This window comes from Lynx canadensis, chromosome A3, assembly GCF_007474595.2.
Source record: "Lynx canadensis isolate LIC74 chromosome A3, mLynCan4.pri.v2, whole genome shotgun sequence".
NCBI lineage: Eukaryota > Metazoa > Chordata > Mammalia > Carnivora > Felidae > Lynx > Lynx canadensis.
Window position 1 is genome coordinate 32457008 of NC_044305.1, and position 11891 is coordinate 32468898.

The 11891-nt window shown below is 44.8% G+C and overlaps 1 protein-coding gene across 1 annotated transcript; it reads left to right on the forward strand.

Annotated features, from left to right (window-relative positions):
- The first annotated feature begins 794 nt into the window (after positions 1 to 794).
- BMP2 (bone morphogenetic protein 2) lies at positions 795 to 11458 on the forward strand. Its single transcript, XM_030310076.1, has 3 exons — positions 795 to 1203; positions 2464 to 2813; positions 10478 to 11458. Exons 2-3 carry the CDS (start codon positions 2471 to 2473, stop codon positions 11320 to 11322), a joined length of 1188 nt encoding a protein of 395 aa, XP_030165936.1. The 5' UTR covers positions 795 to 1203; positions 2464 to 2470; the 3' UTR covers positions 11323 to 11458.
- Positions 11459 to 11891: the final 433 nt, after the last annotated feature.

An 11891-nucleotide genomic window follows, 5' to 3' on the forward strand; every position in this document is an offset into this window, starting at 1 on the left:
CACGGCGCCGCCGCCGCCGCCGTCGCCGCCGGAGTCCTCGCCCCGCCGCGCTGAGCCCGGCTTGCGCTGCGCCCGCCGCTCCGCTTCCCACACCCCGCCGGGGATTGGCAGCCGCCGCCGGACATCAGCAGCCACAGGCTCCGCCACCGACCCGAACGACCTCGCGGCGAGCGGCGAGCGTCTCGCGGATTACTGGGGGCTCCGAGGCACCAGCGCGCCGCAGACCTCGCGCGGGCTGGAGCGCCCGGCCGTGCGCGCCACTGCGCCGTGGCCTCAGCTGCCCGGGCCGCGCCAGAGCCGAGGACCGGCGCGCAGAGCGCCGGGGAGCCGGGAGCCGAGCCGGAGCGCCGCGATGCCGATCACCTACTGCCGGAGCTCGGGGGCCTGCGACGCGCCGGCCGACGTGTGAGCGGACCCCAGGCTGGCCACAAAGCGCACCGCAGCTTGGCCCGGGGGCTAGGAGAGCTAGGGGAAAGCGCGGCCACCCGCCTTGGCGGCCCGGGACTCGGCTCCACTCGCCGGAGAATGCGCCCGAGGACGCCGGAGCGCCGGAGCCGCGGGGGTTTCAGCTGGCTAGCGCTAATGGGGGTGCGCTGGAGTAAGGCAGAGTGATGCGGGGGGGCAACTCGCCCGGCACCGAGATCGCCGCTGCGCCCTTGCCCGGACCTGGCGTCTCCCAGGATGGCTGCCCCGAGCCATGGGCCGCGGCGGAGCTAGCGCGGAGCGCCCGACCCTCGCCCCCCGAGTGCCGCAGCCGGCCCCGCGCGGGGCCACGCGTCCCGCGGGCGCTGGTTCCTAAGGACAACGACAGCACCAGCTTTTCCTCTCTCCCTTCCCTTCCCTTCCCCGCACTCCTCCCCCTGCTCGCTGTTGTTGTGTGTCAGCACTTGGCTGGAGACTTCTTGAACTTGCAGGGAGAATAGCTTGCGCTCCCCACTTCGCTTTGGTGCCTTTGCCCCAGCGGACCCAGCCTCGCCGTCTCTGAACCCCGCGCACCTCCACTCCGCCGCCGGGCCCGACCCCGAGACGCCGTTCCCTGCGCGAGGAGAAGGACTGCCCCGCCGGCACCCGGGAGGAGGAGGTGGCAAAGGAAGGGAACCCAGTCCCTGCGCCAGGTCCTTCGACCAGAGCTTTTTCCATGTGGAGGCTCTTTCAATGGACGTGTCCCCGCGTGCTTCTTAGACGGTCTGCGGTCTCCTAAAGGTAGAGGACGTGGGCCCCGGGCTGGGACTGGGGGGTTGGGCGCGGGGCCCGGGCGGCCCCTGCAGCCGAGCCCGTCCGGGGGCCGGGCCTGGCCGAACGTAAACAGACCCCCTCCAGGTCCACGTGCTGCCGAGCCCCTGCGGGAATGCCCACATCCTACCGCCCCAGGCGACCGTCAGCCTGGCCCTCCTGGCTCGCACTCTTCCGCCCCTCCTCCCTTCCCTCTTTTCAGTATTTTATTAGGGCTGTTAACACTTAGATGACTTAAAAAAAAAATCAAAGAAATCCCTTGGAGAAGGTGGCCTCTGGGTTTCACCCGTTAGTTGCCAACCTTTACGCCCTACCATGGCCGTCTTTTCTCCCTTCTTCAAGTTTCTCAGGAAGACCGGCTTTCTACTCAGTCAAGTCCCATTTAGGAGAATACTAGAAGTTGGGGTTCTCTCTGTTTGTTTCCAAGAATGCGAGGGGGATAGTACTTCAATGTCACCTTCTACTGATACGTGAATTAATAGATATTAATTATTTACGTAACTCCAGGAATATACATGTGTATCTTGACTGCATGGGGGAGGGGGGAGGGCGAAGGGGTTGCAGTGGCCTGTCCTGACACCTCGGAGGCTAGAGGCAGGAGTGGGGGGGCACAAGTTGCAAGTGGCTTGGGAAGTTGTGGCCTTGAGTTATCTGGGTCTGGAAGTTATAGACTCTGTGTGTGTGTGTGTGTGTGTGTGTGTGTGTGCGCGTGTGTGTGTGTGTGTGTGTGTGCGCGCGCGCGCGCGTGTATCAGGAAGTTCTATACAGTGCCTCTAAGGAAGTCACATGCACCATTAGTGCGTGTTTATATTCGAGCTGGGCAATGTGTTTGGGTTTGTTTAGGGAACGGAGAGGTGTCAGACCAAGCGGTGGTTTCCCCAGGTTCCCTGCACTGGCTGTCAGCGCCAGTGTCACAGAAAAGAGGTGACAGTCATTGATTCTGGTGTGTGTGTATGTGTGTGTGTTATGTAGGTATGTGTGTGTGCAAATCGTGTCAGATGGGTGAGAGTGGGATGGAAGAGGAAAAGCCTTCGGGCTCAGGAACTCGGGGCTTTTTATTCTCCCAAAAGTTCAAGCTTCAGCCCCTTTGAAGTATCCGCACGAGTGTTGCAAACCAAGTGGGCACCCTGGAGGAGGAGGCAACAGACCGAGCGGGAGCTGGGGACGCGGGAGCGGAAGGGGTGAGGGTTGGGCGGGGAACTCGGTGACTCACGTCGGCCCTGTCCGCAGGTCGACCATGGTGGCCGGGACCCGCTGTCTTCTAGCGTTGCTGCTTCCCCAGGTCCTCCTGGGCGGCGCGGCCGGCCTCATTCCCGAGCTGGGCCGGAGGAAGTTCGCGGCATCAACTGGCCGCTCCTCGTCCCAGCCCTCGGACGAAGTCCTGAGCGAGTTTGAGTTGCGGCTGCTCAGCATGTTCGGCCTGAAGCGGAGACCCACCCCCAGCAGGGACGCCGTGGTGCCCCCCTACATGCTGGACCTGTATCGCCGGCACTCGGGCCAGCCGGGAGCCCCCGCCCCCGACCACCGGCTGGAGAGGGCAGCCAGCCTCGCCAACACCGTGCGCAGTTTCCACCACGAAGGTGAGGTGTGGAGTTGAGAGTGGGGGCGGAGATGCGGGCGGAGAGTCACCTCCCAACGCTCCCCACCGTGGGTTGAGCGTTGGCATCCCTGGAAAGGCAGCTTGGCCAGGACTCCGCAGACGTTTCCATTCTTGACTTTGTAAGAACCTTTCGGAACCTGGCTTTAACGCACTGCCTGTGTGGTTCGGGAGCCAGGGATTCCCCTTTGGTAAATCCGCACCCTTTTCCTGGCTTGCAGCCAGAAAAGCGACTCCTCCTCCAGGAACTGGAGAGAAATCAAGTGATGGGGAAGATGAGGGCAAAAGGCATGCCCCTAGTCTGCCAAACGTGCAAGAATTTCATAGGGGGAGAATGGAAAGAAGGGGGGGCAGGTTGGGATCTTTTTAAATCTGTTTGGAAGCCCTTGCCCTGTAAATCTGCTTCCCCTGCTTAAGCCAGGGTTTTAGGCCAGACACAGCCAAGGGCAGAATTTTCAGAGATACTATTGAAAAATCAAAGCCCGGGCCCCAAAGTCTTTCTAATTTACAGTGGATCTGGGCCTGCTTTGGAAGATTTCGAATCCCTATCTAATCCCCGTGGGAGATCAATCCCACAATCAATCTTATTGTTTCCACAATGACTTTCTTGTTTTGTGCTTAAATCTGAGATGAACTCCCTAGTAGAGACAAGGCAAGCCTTCAGATAAAAGTTTTGCAGCAGCTGCCTGTTTTTTTTTTTTTTTTTTCATGTGCATTGAAATGTGGATTTTTTTTTCTTTTATGGTACTGGATGTGGTTTTCCTAAGGTAGGATATTTCTGCTTCTTTCATCAGAAAAACGTTTAGTGGATTTGAAATGTCTTAGAGCAGCTATTGACATCTGTTGTACCCAAGTTAGAACAATTAGTAAAAATATGTTTCACTTTAGTTCTTTTTCTACACTTTTAAATGCCACTTTGGCTTAATACATTCCAAATCGAGAACAGGTTTTGTCAAATACTAGAGAATGGTCCAAAGCTGTGTATCAGACAGCAGCCACTTGTAGGTTACTGGAGACTTGGGAGTAAAGCTCCCTTTTTCTTGCCTAGCCCTGTTGAGGTGGTAAATTTCAAGTGGAAATCTGTGATCTGTTGTAAACAAATAAGAAATGTTACAGCCAGGCCTTTTCTGCCAGTGTGAAGGGCGACTACACTTGTGAGAACAGCACTTGGCATTGGGAAGAAGTCCCAAAGGCAAGTTGCATAACAAAACGTACTTCATCAAAGCAGCTGTATGTTCTGAAGGGGACACTGAATTGATAATCAGTTCATTTTTCAGCACGTTTCCAAGTGAGGTGCTTTTTGCAGTAGCAATCCAATGGGAAAAGACAGAAGATAGCCTTCTACTCCCTCAGGAGTCATTCACTGAAGCGGAAGTTGTCTGTTGTCATATGTAGAAATGTTTTCATTCCTGTACATTCTGTCAACATAACCTTGGGATGATTATAGATGCAGCTCATCATTCCCAGCTGATGCTGCTTAGAACTGTTTTTCTGCATAGAAAAGTAACAAGAATAGCTATTTCAGCCACCTCTCCTGGACATTTAGCCTGGAATCATTCTTAACTTTATTTTTAAGGCCAGGAAGGTATTGTGTGCCTCTTCTAACTTAAAAGGAAGAACATTTAAGTCTTTTGACACCTAAAACATTGAGTTGCAGGATTCCATCAGTGAAGTCTGTGCCTTTCTCCTTCTTCCTCTAGAAGTGGCTTCATCAAAACTAAACAGGCTACAAATTATTTGAGTGTTATTTTAGCTTAAATAGCATGCTTGAGTTTATAAGTCAGAATTTGTATCTTTAAAAGCATAAATGTTATGTGCAAAATAATACAGAAGTTACCAACCTGCTTAAAGTCAATTTATAGTAATGTCAGATCTTAGTGCAGTTAGATGATACAGAAAAGCCATGTAATTTTTGCCTCAAATTTCATCAAATCCATTTCTTTTCTTGTTATGACTAGTATATCACTATTAGACCACATAATGCACTTTTTGAAGCCATTTCATTTTGTTGTTACCCAGAATTTGGTTTTTATAAACATCCTTGTGCCGTGCGTGGCACCAAAAATCTTCTAATAAACCATGCAATTAAGGCAGCTGACTTCAGAGCAGAACTTGGCTCATGCTGCCTTAATGGGCATTTGTTTGGTAGGGGAGTAAGGGCTCAATTCCAGGAATTACCTGTTGGTTTCATTTGTGGGTGAGATCTGCACGATTTGGTGAACTTACAACACAAGAGATATCATGGTTTTTACATCTCAACCACTGTATGAAGATAATGGGACCACATGGTAGGCGATCTGAGACAAAAATTACCTGTTGTCATTTCTCCTATTAAACTTGGCCTAGTCCTCTGTACAATACTTTTCACTCAGGAGAGCCCAAGTGCTGCAATAATTTTCTCTTTTTCAGTCATTAAAAAGTGCTTTGGCCACATAGACCTTGCACTACTGCCACTGAGGATAGAAAAATCACTTCTCCAACTGGAAAGAGTGTTCTGTGCTTGCTGTAGTTAGAAACACATTGAAATTGGTTGCTTTCATTGGCCCTGCAAAAAGTCTCTATGCTTTCCTGTCAGGAGGGAATACAGAAGGACCATGTGCTTGCTCTCTAGACCCTGAAGGACACAGACTTCTTTTTGCATGAAACAATGGAATTATGACTAAAGGCTTCAAATAGAGATTAGCCCTTTTCCCACAAATGTAATTATCTTGAAAATATCCAACCATTACCCTGTGAGAGAGAACTTGTATCATAAATGCCCAGTGTAAGCACAGGATTTGGCACGTACAGCCCACAAACCAATGCTTACCTGATGTGCTTTCCTAGGATCCCCAGGTATTTAGTCTTGTTAAGAAAGGCCCCATCGAGTAGAACAGGCATTCTCTTTAGAAATCCTCATGGAGATTGAGGATTTGGTGCCCAATAATTGTTCTTACGCTAATATTTTCTGTCCTCTTTTAGTGGCTCCTGTGTATTCTTCCTTGATCCCTTCTCATTGAGCTATTTTGTCTTTTTCTTAGACTTGCCTTTGTGTATTTCACCAAGTAGTCAGAGGACAGTAAGAGGGCACATGATCATTCCAAGGGCGTTGGAGTTAAGGGTGGGCAGAAGCCAGATCAGGGTCAGTGAGGATGACCATACTTTCCCTATATTTGCCATTTCTTTTGTTATCTTTTTTTTTAAGACTGTTTCCTTTTAACCTTTTTATCTTATATTATTTTCTCCTTGATGTATCAATTTTCTTGCCCTTATTTTATATTCTAGAAAGTAGTGTTTCTTATTCTTAGCTACTTTTACTGAAGGGCAGTGATTTCCAACCATACTGATTAGCTACAGCATTCCCAGGTTAATAGTCATTTTTGGTCCAAAGAATGTTGCAGACTTCTCAAAACTTAATGATAACTCACTTTTTTGCTAAATTCCCCATTCTTTAGGACAAAAAGGCAGCTGCAAAATATCAGTGGTTCCAAATAAAATCTGCATGACTGAGTAGTCTGTGCCACTTTACTTTCCTGATCTTTAGTTCTTTCTTCTTTCCACCATACTTGGGTGGTAGTATATTTCTATCCCCTTTGGTGGGGAAAGAACTCACCCTATGGTTATTATTGTATTAAATTTAAAGTTTCCCCTGATGGCTTTGACTTTTGCTTGAGTTTTTGACTCTTCCCTCATGTTAGGTAGTGTCATCTAGTGGCCAGAAACTTGGAAACTACAGTAGACTCAAGCTCATAACCCTGCTCTTCATTTACTAGCTCTGTGACCTTAGGAAAGTCACACAACCTCTGTGAGGTCCAACTATTTCATTTCCAAAATGGAGATAAGAGTTCCTCTCTAATTGATCCGTTATGAGATAATTCATGTCAAAGATCTTAGTGTCAGATATGGCACAAAGAAGCATTAAGCACACTAATTACATTATCATGATGATTTATTTCTCTTATGTCCTATATTCCCCCTTGTCTAGGGAAGAGGAAGCCAGAGGGAACCCAGTGTGGCTAAGAGAATTCAGCCTCATCTTTTGTTATTTTGATGTAGATGAATAATTGACAGTGTATATGATTAAGTTAGAACTTCACTTTTAGAGGAGAGGTCAAATGTCACTGGTGCCTTATTTTTCTTTACCAGCCCCACATTTTTGCAGCCATAGCTCCATCTGTTTAGATAAGAACTTAGAGGTTTAGAAGTTCAGGTCTAAACTTCACCCATATGAGGACTTTAAGAAACGAAACAGATGAACATAAGGGAAGGGAAACAAAAATAATATAAAAACAGGGAGGGGGACAAAGCATAAGAGACTTATAAGTATGGAGAACAAACAGAGGGTTACTGGAGGGGGTGTGGGAGGGGGGATGTGCTAAATGGGTAAGGGGCATTAAGGAATCTACTCCTGAAATCATTTGTTGCACTATATGCTAACTAATTTGGATGTAAATAAAAAAAATTAAATTAAAAATAAATAGAAATAAATAAATAAGTAAATAAATAAATAAATAAATAAATGTCTAAAATAGGCCGAAATAACCAAAGCCCTTGACAAATTCAGCTTATTCAACAAGAGAATTAACAACTATATAAGCCTCCAAAAAGCATACATCACCTATTTCGGTAAATATATTTTCAGAATCTCTAGGCTTGGTATGATGATTTTCAGCTTTTTTTCCTTTTACTTTACTTTATTCGAAATAGGTTTTGATTTTTCTACTCTCAAGAATTAATTCATTCCTTGCAGATCAAAGGACATGGTGGTAGGTGCCCAAAACTTGAATAGTTTTTTTTTCCTGGGTTTGGGGTTTTCTGTGACCTTCTGACTTGCCTCTGTAGCCTGAATCTACAGGGGCATCACCACAGCATCCTTTGTATTAAGGACAAATAGGGGTTCTTGATGAAGCTTGGCAAGTCAGGGAAAGGTCTTCACATTACTTCACAGTACTGTTGTTTAATAGTGCTGTTCTTCCCTTTGGTAAGGTTGCTAAATGATATCCTTTTTTGCCACATAACCTCCAGTGAGATTTTGAAGTATGTTAAATTGCTAGCTTTTTTTTTTTTCCCTGTCAAATCAAATCTGGTCAAACGGTGGCAATTTTATATGATTCAGTCTTACATATATCTTCGGGAGGGTTATTCTGTTTTATTCCTCTTCTATACCCATCTTTACTCATTTTACCTGTCTTTCATGCTGGTCTTGGTGATTGCCCCTTCATTATCATCCACTGGCTGTGTGTGCGTGTGCGTGTGCGTGTGTGTGTGTGTGTGTGTCCATGTGTCTGTGTATGTTCATTACTTCTTTCTTTTTCATTTATGGATTTGGATTCAGAGTTTTTGTTTGGTATTTCTCTGGACACCTTCTTATGACAGCTGTTCAGCAAATGCCCTGAATAATTTGCCTTTCCTTCCTCCTCTTTAAAAGAAAAGAGAGCATTCTTAGGTGTGCTGGTTATCAGAGAAGACAGTAGCTCAAACCAGATGTGGCCTTATGTCATTAAATCTGGGGGACATTGCTGAGTTTTATGTCACTCCTTTTTTCTTTGGTATCTGTTGGCTTCTCTGCTGAAAGAACACCTTCAGTGGAAACATTGGAGGGCTCCTGAATTAGAGGAAAGGAAAGAAGGAAAGAAGCTAAACACAATCCTTGATACTTGTTGAAGCCACTAAGGAGAGCCCTGATCTGATTGGTTGTTGAAAATAGTGCCTGGTCCGAAGTACCATTAGCTTAGAGTGAGGTTTAGAGTGTGGATGGCTCCCCAAAGGTATTCCTGACAGGTGTAGACTGGCAGCCACGAGGGAACCATGGAGGGTTTACTTCTTGTCCTGATAGCCTCCACATCCCAAATAGATGAGCTTTGGAAGATCTTTCTGTTCCATGGGCCCACCTCTTACTCCTTGGCCAACACTAGTGTTTCTTCTCATTTTTGTATTATTTGACCAAAAGTCACTTTAAAATATGCTCCTGGAATTTACACTTGAATGTGAAAAGCATCCTTTAAAATCTTGACCCCCTAGGGGTAGTCCATGAGCTCCCAGCATCACCTCACTTGGGAGCTTGCTAGAAATGCTGAATCGCAGGTTCCACCCAGGCCCACTGAATCAGAATCTGCATTTGGAGATTGAAGGTGTCTTAGGAGTTTTGTGTGAAGACTAAAATTTGAGAAGCATCACATTAAAGCATTACTCCGTAATTTCTTGTAAACTGTCCCTCTTGAACTTGGCACTTCCACTTACCTTTCCTTGATGAATGGTGATTTGATGATGAAGGTTTACACAAGTAGAACCTTTGAGTGAGTGATCTGAAGTGATTCTGCTCTGCTAACACATCTAGATTCTCTGTGTTCAGCTTATAGCTATTTGACTTAGGGGAAATACAACCATGATTTCCTCTTATGAGAAAGATAGGGCCAAACAGATCTTGGTAGCACTTAGGTTGGATCCTGAATGAAGCAGGTTAGGTTTTTAGATAATGAAAGGGCAAGGATGTGGTAAAGCTAGAAGAAAATAAACCCAAATGGCTCAAATCCTATTGGTATTTACTGCCAATTTAATGATAACGTGTACCTTTGATGATTTGCAGACAAAAACATTCAAGGTGCTATGGTATATTTTATTGTTTGCTTGGAAAACAGTACTCCTTAAAATTTAAATTCAGGAATCTTAAATCAGAAAGACATTTTATGCACAGCCCACTTCAATGGCTGTTTTGAAATGATGATAGTAGATATAGAATGTTTATTCTGTAATAGGATGACATTATCCCTTATGTCACAAATATAATGGTATTTTTGTAAATTTTCATAATTTTTTTGGTTTTGTGTCTATTTGGTAGGTGTATGTTTTTAATATGGCTTATTATTATTTTTATAAGGACAAAGGAATTAAAAACAGAAGAGAGTCCTTTTTCCCCCCCAAAAGTATCTAAAATGAGATTTGGCTTTTGAGGTCGTAAGGAGGTGAGAGAACAGACAACAGTTGGGAAGTTCCTTCTCTTGAAATTGTCTGGCCTTAATTACTACGGGTGTCGTAGTACCACCCTTATGCTTCCAAAGAAGTCGATCCCTGTAAATGCCTTTGTCTCTGGACTTGGAGTAAAATAGTAGGGTGTGCTTTGCAAAATGTCATCGTTGATGTTGAGTTTCAGACTCTTTAATTAGGAAACTGAAATCTGTATATCGAGATTTGTAAATCATCTAAATTGCAGAGTAATGATTTAGAATACCGCTTAAGGGATTGACATTAAAGCCTTTTTCTTTTTAAGAAATGCAATAATTTCCTCAAATCCTCACTCATTAGACCTCTACTAACTATAGTGCTGACTTTTTTTTTTTGCCCTAAAGTCTGTGAATTCCAAAGAAATGCTTCGCCATTTCCCCCATTATTATAGCCACCTGGAAGCAGTATTCATGTATTGGATTAAAAACATAATAATGAATTGTGAAGTTTTGCTTCATGGTGTGCATGTTGACATAAACACACAGAAAAAGGAGGATTCCTTTTTATTGAAAGGGGAATTTTTATTTTCTGGTTGCAAACTTTTACATGGGTTGAATCAAACCCTGAAATGAGGTTTACAAATTCTCATATATCATCAGATTGTTGTTACTTATTTTACTGAATGAGTTTTTTCTTCTCCTTTTCCACCTTTCTCTATCAAATTAGAATCTGTGGAAGAACTGCCTGAAATGAGTGGAAAAACAACCCGGAGATTCTTCTTTAATTTAACTTCTATCCCTACCGATGAGTTTATCACCTCAGCAGAACTTCAGGTTTTTCGGGAACAGATGCAGGAAACTTTGGAAAACAATAGCAGTTTCCATCACCGAATTAATATTTATGAAATTATAAAACCTGCAACAGCCAACTTGAAGTTCCCTATGACCAGACTTTTGGACACCAGGTTGGTGAATCAGAACACAAGCAGTTGGGAGAGTTTTGACGTCACCCCTGCTGTGATGAGGTGGACCGCACAGGGACTCACCAACCATGGATTTGTGGTGGAAGTGACCCACTTGGAGGAGAACCAAGGTGTCTCCAAGAGACACGTCAGGATTAGCAGGTCTTTGCACCAAGATGAGCACAGCTGGTCACAGATCAGGCCACTGCTAGTAACTTTTGGCCACGACGGGAAAGGGCACCCTCTCCACAAAAGAGAAAAGCGTCAAGCAAAACACAAACAGCGCAAACGCCTTAAGTCCAGCTGTAAGAGACACCCTTTGTATGTGGACTTCAGTGACGTGGGGTGGAATGACTGGATCGTAGCTCCCCCAGGGTACCATGCCTTTTATTGCCACGGGGAATGCCCTTTTCCCCTGGCAGATCACCTGAACTCCACTAATCACGCCATTGTTCAGACGTTGGTCAACTCTGTTAATTCTAAAATTCCTAAGGCATGCTGTGTACCAACGGAACTCAGTGCTATCTCCATGCTGTACCTTGATGAAAATGAAAAGGTCGTATTAAAGAACTATCAGGACATGGTTGTGGAGGGTTGTGGGTGTCGTTAGCACAGCAAAATAAAATAAATAAATATATATATATATATATATATTTTAGAAAAAAGCAAAAAAAAAAAACCAAGTTGACACTTTAATATTTCCCAATGAAGACTTTATTTATGGAATGGAATGGAGAAAAAAAAAACAGCTATTTTGAAAATATATTTATATCTACGAAAAGAAGTTGGGAAAACAAATATTTTAATCAGAGAATTATTCCTTAAAGATTTTAAAATGTATTTAGTTGTACATTTTATATGGGTTCAACCCCAGCACATGAAGTATAATGGTCAGATTTATTTTGTATTTATTTACTATTATAACCACTTTTTAGGAAAGATAGCTAATTTGTATTTATATGTAATCAAAAGAAGTATTGGGTTTGTACATAATTTTCCAAAAATTGTAGTTGTTTCCAGTTGTGTGTATTTAAGATGAAAAGTCTACATGGAAGGTTACTCTGGCAAAGTGCTTAGCACATTTGCTTTTTTGCAGTGCTACTGTTAAGGTCACAAGTTCAAGTCCAGAAAAAAAAAAAAAAAGTGGATAATCCACTCTGCTGACTTTCAAGATTATTA

Bases quoted from the DNA above. Each gene is read 5' to 3' on its own strand.
- BMP2 (XM_030310076.1), top strand. From the start codon at position 2,471: ATGGTGGCCGGGACCCGCTGTCTTCTAGCGTTGCTGCTTCCCCAGGTC. The intron at 2,814-10,477 runs GTGAGGTGTGGA...CTATCAAATTAG, and splicing joins GCGCAGTTTCCACCACGAAG to AATCTGTGGAAGAACTGCCT.